An 18220-nucleotide genomic window follows, 5' to 3' on the forward strand; every position below is an offset into this window, starting at 1 on the left:
GGAAGGAAAGATAGCCTCTAATAGACTCAGAAAGTCCAATGGAGTTCCAAAATTAACAAGGGAGAAAAAAAGAGAACAGATAGAATCCTGAAAAAAAATCTCCCCCACCAAAAAAAAAGAAATATGAAAAGGAGAAAGTGAATAAATAGTAAATACAAAGTAAAACGGAAGGTAAAAAATTATAACAGATGTGAACAGGCTGCATTCTATTAAAGTACAAAGATTGTTACACAGGAAATTAAATAATTGGTATAAATATTAGAAACAAAATGATCTCATTTTACTGAAGATAAGGTAATGCTCCTAGAAACCAAATAAAATCTAGTAAAACTCAATCAGAACTAAGATAATTTTTTACATAGTTTGATTTTAAAATGTAAAGAAGTAAATAGCTCTTCTCTCTTCTGTTGTATTCTTTATTTCTCTATTCTGACTGGTGATAGTCAACTAGAAATGGAAATTACAGAAAATATTACATTCATAGTAGCAACACAATTGTATGTTTTTTGGGGGAGGAGGGGCTTAGAATGATATTAAATGATCTTAAAGATCATAATCTAAAGAGACTAGTTGAGGCTATTATTGAAAAACAATCTCCATACTACTTATTAAAATTATTCTAAAGTCATAATCAAAATAGTATGGTACTGACCTAGAAGGTCAGAGATCAACTTCAGAGACTTTTTAGAAATTAGTACGAGAATCAGATCTTAGTATTAAAGCACTGTGTATTACTAGCATTTTGTGTGTATGTATTTCCTTACAAAAAAATCAACTGAAAAGAATTACAGGTGCACACATGGATAAATGGGCAAAAGCAGCTTGTCATTCTGTTAAGGTGGTCATCAATACTAGCTTTTAAATAATTACTGAAAATGTTATGTCTTAAAAATACTAAACACCAGTCATTCAGTTTACATTTTGGTAAACCTTATGCTTCACATATTATGTTTTATGGCTATTGAATAAATGAAAGGACTCAATTTTATCCATCACAATCATCACCTAATATATCCTTAAGGGGCATATGTCTTATGGGTACTTACTACTTCCAAAATACCTGAGTTTCTGGATTTCATTTGGAATAAAAGCAATACTATTGTAGGAAATATCAAGTTCCTCAAGATTAAACAAGCAAAATAACCTTAAATAGAAAGAGAAAATGATTATATGTTTACCATTACTGGGCATTAATAAAGAATTGAATTCGTCAGTAAATAGAAGCATAGAGAAACTGTATTTTTCTAAGATTTTTCAACTTATAGACTTTTTTTTTATTATAGATGGTATAATTACAATGAAATTTCCTAAAAATGATTCATCTATCCCTTAAGACTGGTTTGAAATGTTTAGAGTTGGTAAAGCCCCATCTAGAAAAAACCACCTGTATTAGTTCCCTAGGGCTGACATAACAAATAGCACAATCTGGGTGGCTTAAAGCAACAGAAATTTATTCTCTCACAATACAGGAGGCCAGAAGTCTGAAATAAAGGGGTCGGCAGAGTTGGTTACCCTGGAGGCTCTGAGGGAGAAACTGTCCCTTGCCCCTCTTCTGGTGGTTGCCAGCCATCCTTGGTGTTCCTTGGTTCATGGCAGTATAACTCCAATCTCCACCTTTGTCTTCACATGGCCTTCTTATAAGGACACCATTTATTGGATTTAGAACCCTCCCTAATCCCACCCTAATCCAGTATGACCTCATGTTAACTAGTTACATCTGCAAAGATCCTATTTCCAAATAAGATCACATTCTAAGGTTCTGCATGGACATGAATTTTTGAAGGGCACCATTCAACCCAGTGCAGTTGCATTAAGATTTTCCTGGTGAAATATCTTTGGTCTTTCTTTCCATTAAGCAAAGTACTTAAAAGTAAGAACCAAAGAACACAAAGGCTAACGCAGAGAGTCCTGTCTCCTGGGGGGTGGGAGTGGGAGTTGCTTCTTGGAGACTGGAATTGAAGTATGACATTTACCAAAATCCCTAGTAAATATTCCCCTCTTTGTGAATGCTCTTCTCAAATACCTTCCTGTTTTCCTTAAAGGATGAAAAATTACTTGCAAGATTATTAACTAAGGCATCATGAGCACAATATTTCATTAACTTCATACTATTTTAGTGTGGATTATAATGGTCCTCATGATCTGTCCCCAGACTACTCGTCCAACTCACCTCTCACACTACCCGACATTCACCTCAGGCCCAGAATTTATTTGCTGAATTTCCCTGAATTAGCCCAGTTCTCACATATCTCCAGTTCCCCCAAATTTGATCAGTGTCTTTCATTTTTTAAGTCTTGGCTTAGATGTTACCTCTTCCAAGGAACTCTTCCTGCATCTTTCAGAATAGGTGAGCTGCCTCTTCTGTACTTCTCTGCTTACAACTATCATAGAATTTATCACACTGTGTAATAAGTGTCTCCTAAACTATGACATTCTGGAGGCCAAGGATTCTATTTTACATTTCTGTATATCCAGTGCTTTGACCAGTGCCTAGCACATCAAAAGTGCTTATGAAATCACAATTGAATAAAAGGTATGGTGACCCCAGTTAATATAAAATCATTTGCTCTGAGAAAGTAATGAGATTGAATAGAAAAGCAAAAAAAAAAAAAAAACTTTTCAGTTCAGTGTTCATCTCAGACTTTTTTTCCACCTCTGTAAAGAAAATATTAGTACCATCTGTTCCATTTTTTTAATTCAAAATTATGTTATTTCATTTTCTTGCCTTAGGCAGTTTCTAGAGTCATTTTGTATTCCCTTATTACTTCAGTACAAGCAAACTAGTCTGGTTCTAGGCTTTCACTGTTGATAAATTCCTGTTGATTGTGATGTTTAATTGGGCTTGTAGACAGCACTGAGAAAGCTAATTAAGAAATTTCATAGGCTCTAGAGTTGAAATTTATCTCATCTATATACGATTTTAGAGAGCACATTTGTTTAGACAGCCTTAGTTTGGTTTGATAGCAACAAATCTATCACAATTTTCAGGGTGTATAGAATGTTTTACATTTATTTCATTGTTTTATTTATCAGCACATCATTGAGCAATGAGATGCTTAAACTAGACGCTTGCTGTTGGCTTGGAAGATTGTGCTAGCATTAATATTTGCATGTCATAACATTAATCACCACCACAGCAACATAAATATTACTTATTGAGAGCCTACTATGTGTTTGTGGCAGTTTAGAATGGTCTTTCATTGGACCACAGCAATATTGTTAATATTATTTACAGATTTAAAAAATGGAAGCTACCTTGATTCCTTGCAGTAGTAAATGAGAGTGTTCAAAAGGAATAAAATACCTAGGAATAAACCTACCTGAGGAGGGAAAAGACCTGTATGCAGAAAACTATAAGACACTGATGAAAGAAATCAAAGATGATACAAACAGATGGAAAGATATACCATGTCCTTGGACTGGAAGAATCAACACTGTGAAAATGACTATACTACCCAAAGCAATTTACAGATTCAGTGCAATCCCTGTCAAATTGCCAATGGAATTTTTCACAGAACTAGAACAAAAAAATTTTACAGTTTGTATGGAAACACAAGAGACCACAACTAGCCAAAGCAAACTTGAGAAAGAAAAACAGCTGGAGGAATCAGGCTCCCTGACTTCAGACTATACTACAAAGCTACAGTAATCAAGACAGTATGGTACTGGCACAAAAACAGAAATATAGATCAATGGAACAGGATAGAAAGCCCAGAGATAAACCCACACACATACGGTCACCTTATCTTTGACAAAGGAGGCAAGAATATACAACGGGGAAAAGATAGCCTCTTCAATAAGAGGAGTTGGGAAAACTGGACAGCTACATGTAAAAGAATGAAATTAGAACACTTCTTAACACCATACACAAAAATAAACTCAAAATGGATTAAAGACCTAAATATAAGGCCAGACACTCTAAAACTCTTAGAGGAAAACATAGGCAGAACACTCTTTGACATAAATCACAGCAAGATCTTTTTTTTTTTTTTTTTGTGGTACGCGGGCCTCTCGCCGCTGTGGCCTCTCCCGCTGCGGAGCACAGGCTCCGGACACGCAGGCCCAGCAGCCATGGCTCACGGGCCCAGCCGCTCCGCAGCATATGGGATCCTCCCGGTCCGGGGCACGAACCCGTGTCCCCTGCATCGGCAGGCAGACCCTCAACTACTGCGCCACCAGGGAAGCCCACAGCAAGATCTTTTTTGACCCACCTCCTAGAGTAATGGAAATAAAATTTAAAATAAAGAAATGGGACCTAGTGAAACTTGAAAGCTTTTGCACAGCAAAGGAAACCATAAACAAGATGAAAATACACCCTCAGAATGGGAGAAAATATTTGCAAATGAAGCAACTGACAAAGGATTAATCTCCAAAATATACAAGTAGCACATGCAGCTCAATATCAAAAAAACAAACAACCCAATCCAAAAACGGGTGGAAGACCTAAATAGACATTTCTCCAAAGACATACAGATTGCCAACAAACACATGAAAAGATGCTCAACATCACTAATTATTAGAGAAATGCAAATCAAAACCACAATGAAGTATCACCTCACACCAGTCAGAATGGCCATCATCAAAAGAATCTACAAACAATAAATGCTGGAGAGGATGTGGAGAAAAGGGAACCCTCTTGCACTGTTGGTGGGAATGTAAATTGATACAGCCACTATGGAGAACAGTATGGAGGTTCCTTAAAAAACTAAAAATAGAACTACCATATGACCCAGCAATCCCACTACTGGGCATATACCCTGAGAAAACCATAATTCAAAAAGAGACATGTGCCACAATGTTCATTGCAGCACTATTTACACTAACCAGGACATGGAAGCAACCTAAGTGTCCATCGACAGATGAATGGATAAAGAAGATGTGGCACACATATTAATGGAATATTACGCAGCCATAAAAGGAACGAAATTGAGTTATTTGTAGTGAGGTGGATGGACCTAGAGTCTGTCATACAGAGTGAAGTAAGTCAGAAAGAGAAAAATAAATACCGTATGCTAACACAGGTGTATGGAATCTAAAAAAAATGGTACTGATGAACCTAGTGGCAGGGCAGGGATAAAGACACAGTCTTAGAAAATGCGGGGGGGGGGGGCAGGGGGAAGGGGAAGCTGGGACAAAGTGAGAGAGTAGCATTGACATATATACACTACCAAATGTAGAATGGATGGCTAGTGGGAAGCTGCTGCATAGCACAGGGAGATCAGCTTCATGCTTTGTGATGACCTAGAGGAGTGGGATAGGGAGGCTGGGAGGGAGGCTCAAGAGGGAAGGGCTGTGGGGATATATGTATACTTATAGCTGATTCACTTTGTTGTACAACAGAAACTAACACAACATTGTAAAGCAATTATACTCCAATAAAGATATTTTTAAAAAAAAGAACTGTAAAAAAAAAAAAGGAAGCTATAAGAAGTTAAGTAGTTTATCCAAGTCAGTATGAAATCAAATTAGTACTCCCTGTTCTTCAAGTATATGGATACAAAGTAATTCAGTCCCTATCTTTAATCAATACCAATATGGGAAAATAAATTTGTGCATTTTTAGAATCAGCTCTTACTTCAGGGTTCACAAGTATGTTCTTAAATTCTTTATTCCAAACAGCTTCTCTTTCCCAAAGAACATGCTGGCTAATTAAATCAAACTGAACCAAAACAAGGCAAAACTTTGATTCTGTTAGTTAAAAGTAGTAATTTTCTATGTCATTTTCCTCCTGGTATCCACTGAGAAAAAGATAAGAGCATTTTTTTTTAAACTTTTGTTACAGTTATGGCTTCATAACTTCAGGGAGTGAGGTGTGTGTACATAGATGTATGTGTGTGTGTGTATACACAGAAACAATTATAGATATGTGTGTACACAGATTAGTATACATACATAAATTATCTATCTCTGTCCACTGAGAGTGTCTAGAAGCAATATCATCCCAATAGCAGTGGGAATATACAGCACCCAGATCTTGTTTTTTAAATACCATCCTCCAATAAAAAGGAAATAGGGTTTCTTAAGAGAAATGGCTGATTCTAGTATCCAGGCAGGGAATCAAGGCAGTACACTTTATGTTACTCTGGAAAGATAGATGAGTCAAACAAAAATAAAACTCATAATGCAATATCTTTACTTAGTATTTATTCTTTCTTTTTAAATACATTTTATGTGTAATGTGTGATGTGTATATAAGCGTTTTTACACAGAAATGATATAATTTTTATATACTTTTTAATTTTTCAAAATGAATAGTTTTACAGTGTTTTAATGTAGATCTTGGATTGTTCATTACAAACAATGCTGGATGAACAGTTTTATAAATGAATTTTGATGCACTTTCTTAATTACTATAAGAACCTTCTTTTGCAAAATGTTAAACTATTTAAGAGTCCCTGTGCTCTTAACTTTTTGCCCTTAACCTACGTTCAATTTGTTAAAATCTAACTGGAAGAGATATCTTGTTTTGGCATTTGGTTAAGGTTTTGGTTCAAAACTTTCATTAAGACTTAAATAATTACCAGTCCATATGTGGGGAAAAAATCCATCTCTTTTATGCCTGGGTATAAACATTCCTATCAGAATTTAAAGGATCTTAGACATCATACAGGTGATTTCTTAGTTCATAGATTAGGAAATTGAGGCCTAGAATGGTTGTGTCTTTCTCCAGATCAAATAGATAATTCTCAACTTTGAAGTTAAAAGTCTAGAATTCTTTTTTTTCTCGATGTTTTTTTAAAAAATAAATTTATTTATTTATTTATTTTTGGCTGCATTGGGTCTTGACTGCTGCATGCAGGCTTTCACTAGTTGTGTTAAGCAGGGGCTACTCTTTGTTGTGGTGTGTGGGCTTCTCATTGCAGTGGCTTCTCTTGTTGCGGAGCACGGGCTCTAGGCACACGTGCTTCAGTAGTTGTGGCTTGTGGGCTCTAGAGCACAGGCTCAATAGTTGTGGCACACGGGCGTAGTTGCTCCACTGCATGTGGGATCTTCCCAGACCAGGGCCCAGACCCATGTTCCCTGCATTGGCAGGCGGATTCTTAACCACTGCACCACCAGGGAAGTCCCAAGGCTAGAATTCTTAATTCCAAGTTCAGAGTTCTTTCGATATCCAAAAAGGCTACCAAGGGATAGGTGTAAGTTTCTCACCTGAGCTTCTTTATATGATTTAATCCATACTCAGATAATGGATGTCTAGATATGTATTTACTAGCCCCAGATTAATTGCCATCTATGTAGCTGGTAGTTTTTTTTTTTTTTAACACAATAATTAGAAGCAAATCAGCTAACTGGAACTGAATAAAAATTATCAAATGGCTAAAAAGTAGCTAGCTGCTTTCAGAAGGGAAATTGATCCTTTTCTAAATTATATGCTCTTTATTTTCTATGTTTAGAATCTCAGACTATCAACCTTACCCAGGTGAAAGCGTAGTAATCAAATTAAAGGCGATGTTGAAAGTTCTGAGGAACTTAAGTTGTTGAATTGTAGAAGGGATTTCTTTGATAGGATTATTTCTCAGATTCAGTATTTGTAAATTTTTAAGACAAAATATCTGAAGAATGGAAAAGAGAAATAAGCATGAGTAGAATACTAAAGTGTGCGAATCCTTATTTTTTACATTTTATAAACCCTTTGAACTAATGCAGTCAAATCAGTATGGTAACACTAATTGGCTGTGTCATATATCTCAATAAATACCTTTGGTAAGCCTTGAAAATAACTAACCAGCATTCATATGTATGATATGGTAAGATAGTGCAGCTACTGTACTCATATACCCTTGACTCAAGAATGTTCCTTTTCTAAATGGGAAAATCATCCTGTTTGATCAAGCTCACGGTTTCATAAGAGACAACCATGTCAAGAATGAGGAATGTAGGAGATACCTGCAGAATCAAGAAAATAAGTGGAATTAACCGTAGCAATCATGGGGTGTCTGATATCATAGCCAGCTTGATTCACTCTGATATCACAGTAATTTGTAAATAACTGATTTTTCATATGAAATTTAAAAATAGAGTATGCCATTTAAATCCACAATCTTTGCTTGATTTATATATTTCTTCCTCTCTAGTGAATCTTAACAAGCTTTTACATTAGCTCTCTTTAACATTAAATTAAAACTTTTTATATCATGAAGATTTAAAATTGGTGGAGTAGAGCATGCTTATTCTTGCCATCAGAAAGTTTAAGTCCTCCAAGTTTGTTTTTTCTTTTCAAGATTGTTTTGGCTATTTGAAATCCCTTGCAATTCCATATGAACTTTAGGATCAGCCTGTCAAATTCTGAAAAAAAGGCAAGTTGTAATTTTCATAGAGAGTGCAATGAATCTGTAGATCAATTTGCAAGTATTGCCATCTTAACAATGTTAAGTTTTCAGATCCATGAACATGGGATGTCTTGTCATATAATTATGTCTTCTTTAATTTCTTTTAACAATGCTCTGTAGTTTTCACAGTATAAGTTTTGTGCTTTTGTTAAACTTCTAAGTATTTTCTTCTTTTTCGTGTAAGTAGATTTGCTTTATTAATTTTGTCAGAATTGTTTGTTGCTAGTATGTAGAAATACAATTGATTTTTGTATATTGATCTTGTACACTGCACCCTTGATTAACTCACTCATTAGTTCTAATAGTTTTTAGTGAATGCCTTAGGATTTCTATATATAAGACTGTATCAGCTACAACAAAAGATAGTTTAAACTCCTTCCTTTTTAGTGTGAATGCCTTTTACTTCTTTTTCTTGTCTAATTGTCTTGGCTAGAAACTCCAGTACAATACACAGTGACACGAGTAGACATCTTCATCTTGTTCCTGATCTTAGGAAGAAAATTTTCAGTTTTTCACCATTAAGTATGGTATTGGCTGTGGGTTTTTTGTAGACACCCTTTATCAAGTTGAGGATGCCCCCCTTCTATTCATAGATGTTGAGTGTTCTTGTCATGAAAGGATGTTGGATTTTGTAAAATGATTTTTCTGTCTCTGTTGATATAATTGTATAGTTTTTTTTAACCCTTTACTATATTAATGTGGAATCACATTGATTGATTTTTGTATGTTTAACCAACCTTGCATTCCTGGAATAGATCTCACTTGGTTATGGTGGAAAATCCTCTTTATATGTTGCTGAATTTGGTTTACTAGCATTTTGTTGAGGATTATTGCATCTATATTCATGAGCTATTGTTCTATAGTTTGCTTTTCTTTCCATATCTTTGTCTAGTTTTGGTATCAGGGTATTACTGGTTTAATAGTTTGAATGAGAACGTTTTCTCCAATTTTTTATAAGAGTTTGTAAAGGATTGGTGTTAATTCTTTTTAAGACATCTGGCAGCATTCGCCAATGGAGCTATCTGATCCTGGACTTTGCTTTGAGGAAAGTTTTAAAATTACTACTGAAACTCTTTCTTTTTTTATAGAACCATTCAGGTTTTCTATTTATTCTTGAATCGATTCTTGTGTCTTCCTAAACATGTGTCCACTTCATCTACATTATCTAGTTGGCTGGTATACAGTTATTTGTAGTATTTTCTTAAAATCTTTAAAAAATTTTTCTGTAAGGTTGGTATGATATCCCATCCTTCACTCCTAATATTAGTAACTTGAATCTTCGTTTTTTTCTTGGTCAGTTTATGTCAGGTTAGTCAATTTTGTTGATCTTTTCAAAGTAACAGTTTTAGGTTTTGCTGACATTGTTTTTCTGTTCCCTGTTTCACTAGTTTTTATTATGTCCTTCCTTATTCTTTCTTTAGATTTATTTAGCTCTTTTTCTCTTGTGGCTTAAGATGGAATATTAGGTTTCGATTTTTTCCTTTTTAGTATAGTAATTGATAGCTATAAATTTCCCTCTGAGCACTGATGTAGATGCATCCCATAAATTTTGGATTGTTGTGTTTTGATTTTTATTTATTTCAAAATAATTTTTAATTTCCCTTTTGATTTCTTCATTGACTCATTGGTTATTTAAGAGTGTGTTGCTTAATTTCCATTTATTTCCAAATTTCTTTCAGCTACTGATTTCTAATTAAATTTCATTATGGCCCAAAAATATACTTTCTGTGACTTTCAATTTTTTTTTAAATTTTTTGTAGACTAACCTATTGTCTCTTCTGGAAAATGTTCCACGTGAATTTGAGAATTATGTATTCTGCTACTTTTGGTTGGAGTGTCCCATAAATGTCTGTTAGGTCTTTTTGGTTTGTAATGTTGTTCATGTCTTCCATTTCACTTTCATCTTCTGTCTAGTTGATCTGTGTGTTATTGAAAGTGGGGTATTGAAGTGTCCAACTATTATTTTTGAATTCTCTATTTCTTCCCTCAGTCCTTTCAGTTTTTGCTTCATGTATTCTGGGGCTCTGTTGTTAAGTACCTAAATGTTTATAGTTGTTACAGCATCCTGAAAGATTGACAAAATGTCCCTCTTTATCTCTAGTGACATGTTTTGTTTTAAAATTTATTTTGTCTGATATTAGTATAGTCACTCCAGCTTTCTTATGATTGCTATTTGCATGATATATCTTTTCCTATACTTTTACTTTTAACCTCTTTGGATCTTTTACTCTTAAGTGTATCTCCTTTAGACAGACTATCACTGGGGCTGACAAACTGTATTTTTTTATTGGATTGTTTCATGTATTAACATTTAATGTTATTATTAACGTGGCTGGATTTACATCACAATTTCACTTATAGTTTTCTAAATGTCATGTCATTTTTGTTCCTCCTTTACTGTCTTCTTTTGCATCAACTGGATATTTTCTAGTATAACATTTTAATTAATTTAATGATTTTTTTCCCACTGTATTCTCTTCAGTTATTTTCTTAGTGATTGCTTTAGGGGTTGTAATATACACCTTGACTTACCAGAATCTACTTCAGATTTACACTAACTTAATTCCAGTGAGATGGAGATGTTGTTCCTAGATAGCTCTATTCCCTCTTCCTTTTTTGTACTATAATTGTTATACATATTACATCCATATATGTTACAAACATAACAATACAGTATTATAATTAATTACTATTGTACGTGATTTTGTGTCTTTTAAAGAAGCTAAGAGAAGAAAGGAGACCAAGTATATATTTATATGGTTTGTTATATTTACCATTTCTGCTTCTACCTTTTCCTGTCCTAAACTATTTCAGTAGGCTCTGTCTCTGCCAGAGTCTACCATCTTGAATTTTCCATGAAACTTGTCCAGTCACCACATGTATGCCAGCCTCTAGTCTTCTATTCATTTCACTTACACTATGCTAATAACTTGGCATCATTTGCCTACCCCTAGTATGGCCCTTCCAAGCCTGGATATTGCCATTTTCATTGGAACATTTTATCTATAGCTGTACAACACTGATCTGCATTTTAGTGGCAAGTTCTACTTATTTCTGTCACTTTAAAAATGAGCGCTTTATATTTTACACCTGAAAATCTCCCATATGGTTATACATTCTGCTTGAGTGGCTAGAGTATTCTTTGGCAGATGCACAAGCCTCATATATGACTGTTTAGAAGAAAGGTTAAAATTAACGTGAAGAACTAAGATCCCTGTATTCCTTGGGAATTCTTGTCAATTTGTCTTAGTCAAATTAATAAAACTAGTGTGATATACTAGAAAAGAACAAATAACTCTTCTAGTGAAAATAAAAACACAATATCATAGAAATTATGGAAAATATATGTTTCCAATACTACATGTTTGAAATAGAAAGCAAGTCAATTTGCTAGAAATTAATTCACTAAAAGTTAATACTCTGGAAATCAATTCACAAAACAACAAAACACCCCGTGACCAATGAAACAATGACTAAAGACACTGAAAACATAATCTGTCCTAATTACTTATAATGACTTGTTTATATAATGACATTGAATCATCTCACCCCATATCTGATGATCCTTGGTATGTTTTATTAAGCAGAATATCCTATTTCAGCCTATTGTAATTAAAACTTGTTACAACATCATATTACCTTGTCACTAAACATTGCCTTTAAAGCTTCCGATTAACATGGATAAAGTATATCTTAGGTTTTATTCAGAATCAGAAAAATAAATAATTTTATATACGTTGTACAATTATGAGAACATATTTGAGAGCCTGACCATAACACAGTCTTTGGGGATTGTGTCATGGGACTTGCTAAGAAAAATGTACTATACTTTTGGTACTTCTAAAAATAAGCCTTTTAGGATACAATCCAAAATATATTTATTTATAGTAACTCCAGGGTATCATAAGTGTCTATTTTTAAATTATAATTATTATTAATAATAAATTATGACAATATATACAATAATAAAAATGGACTCACTTCTGTGGGAAAGTAACCGATGTTATTATATGATAAATTAAGATATATCAATTGGAAAGCCAAAGATGTTAGGTCTGGACAATTCAGGAGAAAAAAGCCCTAAAAGAAAGTGACAAGAGATAAGAATTATTTACCATGCACAAAATATTTTATACTAGTGTTTAAAAAAATGAGCACATAATCTAAATGTGTGACCTAATAACAAGCCTATAATAATCTTCCATTCATTTATTTTAGTCTTTCATGATAATAATTTCTTAAATATGTAAAGAAAAAAAATAGAAAAACTAAGTATTTACATCTGTAATAAATATAGTGTTACATGTGTGAAAGGCATTATTTCAGTTAATAACAAGCAAACATTTATTGACTGTCCACTACATGCTGAAATAAGTAATTAAATATATTTTATATTTAATTCTCTTTACCCCCTCTTTTTTTCATGTTTCTACTTCTATTTCTCTGTTATCTTTCTATTAATCTAACGTCTTCTTAAAATTTCTTGCTTAAATATGCCAATTTCTGATTGAGGAAAACATATGCTTTTGTTATGGACTAAATGTTCATGTTCCCCCAAAATTCATTTGTTGAAGCTCTAATCCCCAACATGATGGCATTTAGAAGTGAAGTCTTTGGGAAGTAATTTGGATTAGATGAGGTCTTAAGGATGGAGCCCTCACGATGGAATCGGTGTCCTTATAAGAACAGTGGACCAGAGATCTCTTTCTCTCCACATGTGAGGGTACAGCAAAAAGTCAGCTGTGAAAAAGAGAGCGCTCACCAGGAACCAAATTGGCTGACACCTCAGTGTCAGACTTCCCAGCCACCAGAACTGTGAGAAGTAAATGTCCGTTTTTTAAGCCACTCTATGGCATTTTGTCATAGCAGCCCAAATTGACCAAGACATGCTTAGTGCCCCCAGTATCTTTAATATTCCAGGAAAGTTGGTACATTTGTTTCTTAAGTATCATAGAATCAGTAGTGTTCAGCTGAATGAACCAAGGAACTCTAATGCTGAAGGATCAAACCTCAGCTTATAGTGAAGGGAGGCATTGCTACCAATGCATTGGGTTATGGCATGCACTGTATGAGAGAGATGAGGTTCATGGCTAAAGAATCTTAGAATTGACAGTACTGGTTTCAAGACTGACCTCTTATTAAAGTATCAATATTTGTAAATGTCTAGATGTTGGTAGAAATATACACCTATAGAAGAGTAGGTGTTCTTTCTTCCTGTCACTAAACATTCATCTCTTCTCGACTTAACTAGTGGTACACTAAATTATGTAGCAGGAAAGTGTCTGTCACAGTCTGTAATCATTCCACTAAGTGTGCTCAGATAACTAGTGCCTTTACATTTTCTTCTGCCTGGAAAACTCTTCCCCCATCTATTCCCATGAAGTATCTTCTCACTTCATTCACAGGTTGCTTATAGGCAGCTGTCTGCTCGTAAGTCATCACATCCTATCACAAATAGCAACCTCTCAAACCAGTGCCCCATTGATGGCTTTCTGTCCCCTCCACTTGCTTTATTTTTCTTCATAACTCTTATCACCAGAGGACAGACTATATATAAATGTATGTATGTATGATCTTATCCCACTAAAGTATAAGCTCCATGAAATAGGTTTTTTTTTTTTCTGTTTTGCACACTGATACATAATGAGATACGTAGTTTACCACTGGGTACATAGTGGCTTATTAATAAATATTGGCTGAATGAGTGACTATCCAGGACCTTCTTATTGCCTCATTGAATCCCAGGAACCTTCACTGTGGATATACTATGAGGTCTGCCCAGCATAGGTATGCTGGATCTCTCTTTTACCGTCCCATCATAAAACCTGTTTGCTGCAGTTACCATGATAAGGATGTGAAGAATTAAACAACACCAAGAAAGTGGAGGCTTTCTCAAGCTCTTGAATTGCTCTAGCAACATTTAAGCATTGATGCACTGAGTCTGTATTAAATTAATCAGTACATTTTTTTTGTGTAAATTCTATTCATGTAAAATCTGTTTCCTTAATAAGTCCATGAGATAGATTAGAAGTTATTACTTTTAATTCTTTTATATCATCCCCACAGAGCTCAGGATTCTACTCTGGAGTCAAATATTCTTTTAAAATAATATTGATGACTGTGTAAGTAGATATTTCTCTTGACTAGCTCCATTTAACTCTTTAGAAGATATACTCTTCCTCGATTTAAAGCAGGAATCAGTGAGCTACAGTCTGCCACCTGTTTCTATAAATAAAGTTTTATTGGAACACAGCCACACTCTAAGTTTGGGTGTTGTAATGTAATATGGCTGTTCTTATACTACACAACAGAGTTGATTAATTGTGACAGAGACCATGTAGACTTCAAAGTCTAAAATTTTACTTATCTGTCCCATTACAGAAAAACTTTGCCAACCCCTGATTTAAAGTAATTCACTTTGGGACTTCCCTGGTGGCACAGTGGCTAAGAATCCACCTGCCAGTGCAGGGGACACAGGTTCAAGCCCTGGACCGGGAAGATCCCACATGCCGCAGAGCAACTAAGCCCATGCACCACAACTACTGAGCCTACGCTCTAGAGCCCACGAGCCACAACTACTGAGCCCATGCACCACAACTACTGAAGCCCGTGAGCCTAGAGCCTGTGTTCCGAAACAAGAGAAGCCACCACAATGAGAAGCCCATGCACTGCAATGAAGAGTAGGCCCTGCTCGCCACAACTAGAGAAAGCCTGTGTGCAGCAGTGAAGACCCAACGCAGCCAAAAATAAATAAATTTATTTAAAAAGAAATAAATAAATAAAGTAATTCACTTCAAAACCAGATAATCTGATTTTTTCACTTATACTAATGGGCAACAGCCTTGTTTCAAACCAGCCCTTCAACTAAAACCAAAAATGGAAACAAACACAACACAACAAAGACTTGGAGAATGACTAAAGTAGCTAGGTCTTAAGAAGCCAAAATTCCAGAAAGAAGGGAATCTCAGGGTGTTAAACACAGCACTCAACACTATTTTTCTCCAAAAGTCATTTGCCTAATCCAAAGCTGTGGTGGCGAACTATAGCCAGTCTCACAGGGCTAGGGAGACAAAAATTGGAATTCAGGGCTTCCCAAGGAGAAGGGACTTCAGACTTGGTATGAGGTGGCTAAAAGGCTACAGCCTTAGGAAAGAAGTTTAACAGGAAATCTCTACAAAAATTAAAGTCCAGCATTAAACCAGCTGATTTTGATTAGATTAAGATGAACATCCCCTAGCCTCTTTGCCTGTCAGAAGCAACAATAAAAAAATTTTGGAAGAATATAACATTATCTATGGCCTCAAATTATTTCTACACAACATCTATCATGCAATCAAAAATAAAAAGACGTGCAAAAAGATACTTGGACAAAAATCAAGAGAAATGATAGACCATAGAAATAGGCCCATGGAAGGTCCATATTTTGGATACGTCAGATGTGTTAAACAAAAAAAAAAAGTTAACTGTGATTAATAGCCTCGAAAAATCAAATTATAAGATAAAGAATTTAAAGTTCAAAGAAATTAGATTATAAAAGAAACCAACCAAAATTAAGGACTTGATAAAGGGTTTAACAGCAGATTTCACAAAGCTGAAAAGGGAATGAATGAACCAGAATTTAGGTAAGAAGAAAATGCTCAGAATAAAGCACAGAAAGTAAAAGGGATACAGGAAGAGAGTAAGGGATATATGGGACAAGATGAAAAGGCCTAAGATACATGTAGCTGGAGTCTGATAAGAAGAGGACAAAAGGAATGAGACGGGAGCAATATCTGAAGAGATAGTAGGAGAGTTACACAGGCATCAAACAATGAGTTAGCAAGTGTTCTTCCTCCTCTGATTTCTGAAGGAGTTAGCCTAAACTGATATTATTTCCTTCTTCATTGTCTGATAGAATCACCAGTGAGCCTGTTTGTGCCTGGAGCTTTCTCTGTGTGAAGGCTCTTAATTAAAATTTCAATTAGGTTTTTACAGGTGCAAGACTTTTCTGATGTTCTAGTCCTTGTTGTGTCTGTTTCAGCAAGTTGTGTTTTTCAAAAAATTTTTCCATTTCATCACAGTTGTTGCATTTATTGGGAAAATGTTGTTCTTATTATTTCATTATTTTCTATTTTAATGTCTGTAGGAAATGTGGTGATTTCCCCTTTTTAAATTTTGAATTTGGTATTTAGTGTTTCTTTTTTTCTTAATCCTATCATGGATTTAGCAATTTTATTAATTAATTAACAAAGGATATTGATCTGTAGTTTTCTTGTGGTGTCTTTATCTTCCCTTGATATCTGGGTTATACTGATAGCATAAAATGTGTTATATGTTGTTGATATTTTTACTTGTTAAAAAATGTATTTGGTCATCTGAATGACCAAAATATATTTCTCATATATAGTTGAACTTTATCCATGGTTCCTCGCTACCAGCTCCCAAAACCCTTGGAATTTCCTGAACAATAAGAGCAATGGGAGCATCTTTTGTCATAATACTTATTCTCTTATCTTCAGCTCCTGAAATTGCTTCAGAACCATAAAGGCGAAATGGGTGTCTTGTTATTCATAACAAACACCTTTCCACAACAACTGGATTTATGTTGGTGAGGTGACTTTTGAAAGGGGCTGGGTGTCAGAAGAACCAACCATGTGATTTAGAAGGTTGGAACTTTCAGTCCCCTCACCTCTGAAGAGGGAAAAGGATTGAAGACTGAGCTCAATCAGCGGTGGCCAATGATTTAATCAATTATACTATTAATGAAATCTCCAGAAAAACCAGAAGGACAGGATTTGGAGAGCTTCCAGGTCTGTGAACACGTGGAGATTTGGGGAGAGTAGCACCTGGAGAGGGTGTAGGGTCTCCACACCCTTTCCTCATACCATGTCCTATGTTTTTCTTCATATAACTGTTGATTCACATCCCTTAATATCCTTTGTAATAAACCAGTAATCAAGTAAGTAAATAGCTTTCCTGAGTTCTGTGAGCCACTCTAGCGAATTAATCAGGAGGGGTCGTGGGAATTTCTGATTTATAGCCAGTCAATCAGAACTATAGGTAACAACTTGTGATTGGCATCCTGAGTTGGAGGGGGTCCTTGGAACCTCCAGTCTGTAGGTGGTTGGTCAGAATCACAGGTAACCACCTGGGCTTGTGATTGGCGTCTGAAGTGTAGAGCAGTCTTATGGGACTGAGCACTTTACGTGTGGAATCTGATGTTATCTCTGGGTAGATAGTGTCAGAATTGAGTTGAATTGTAGGACACCCAGCTGGTGTCCAAGAACTGTTGGGTGATGTGGGATTCCCGCCCCCTCCACCAGCACAACAGTGGAATTGGGTGGTGTTCCTTCCTCTTTTATTTTCTGGAAGATTTAGAGAAGTATATATGTTCCTTTTTCTTTAAATGATTAGCAGAATTCACCCATAAAGCTATCTGGACCTGCACTGTTCTTTGTTGGGAGGTTTTGATTATTTATTCAATCTCTTTACTTTTTATAGGTCTGCTCAAATTTCTATTTGTTGTTGAGTCAGTTTTGGTAATTTATGTTTTACTAGAAAATGTTTCATTTCATCTAGGATATTTAATTTGCAGGCATGCAGTTGTTCATAGTATTCTCTTATAATCCTTTCTGCTTCTGTGAAGCCAGTAGAAATGTTTCCATTTTCATTTCTGATTTTATTTATTTGGATCTTCTCTCTATTTTTTCTTAGTCTAGCCAAAGGTCAACTTTGTCATTCTTTTCAAAGAACTAACTTTTGGTTTCATTGATTCTCTCTATTGCTTTTCTATCCTCTGTTTCATTTATCTCTGTTCTAATCTTTATTTCCTTCTTTCTGCTAATTTTGGGTGTAGTTTGCTCTTTTGTTCAAGTTCCTTAAGGTGCAAAGTTAGGTTACTTATTTGAGAT

The 18220-nt window shown here is 35.0% G+C and overlaps 1 protein-coding gene across 1 annotated transcript in view; it reads right to left on the reverse strand.

The window, feature by feature from the left end:
* LRRC63 (leucine rich repeat containing 63) overlaps positions 1-18220 on the reverse strand; it is a gene marked incomplete at both ends in the record, with an annotated part of 44433 nt that overhangs the window by 11389 nt on the left and 14824 nt on the right. Inside the window, 3 exons of the mRNA XM_082859793.1 lie at positions 1061-1144; positions 7417-7553; positions 12312-12410. Coding sequence (XP_082715919.1) covers positions 1061-1144; positions 7417-7553; positions 12312-12410 — 320 coding nt within the window. The remainder of the gene's footprint in view (positions 1-1060; positions 1145-7416; positions 7554-12311; positions 12411-18220) is intronic.

Source organism: Leucopleurus acutus, assembly GCF_964270905.1.
Source record: "Leucopleurus acutus genome assembly, chromosome: 18".
NCBI lineage: Eukaryota > Metazoa > Chordata > Mammalia > Artiodactyla > Delphinidae > Leucopleurus > Leucopleurus acutus.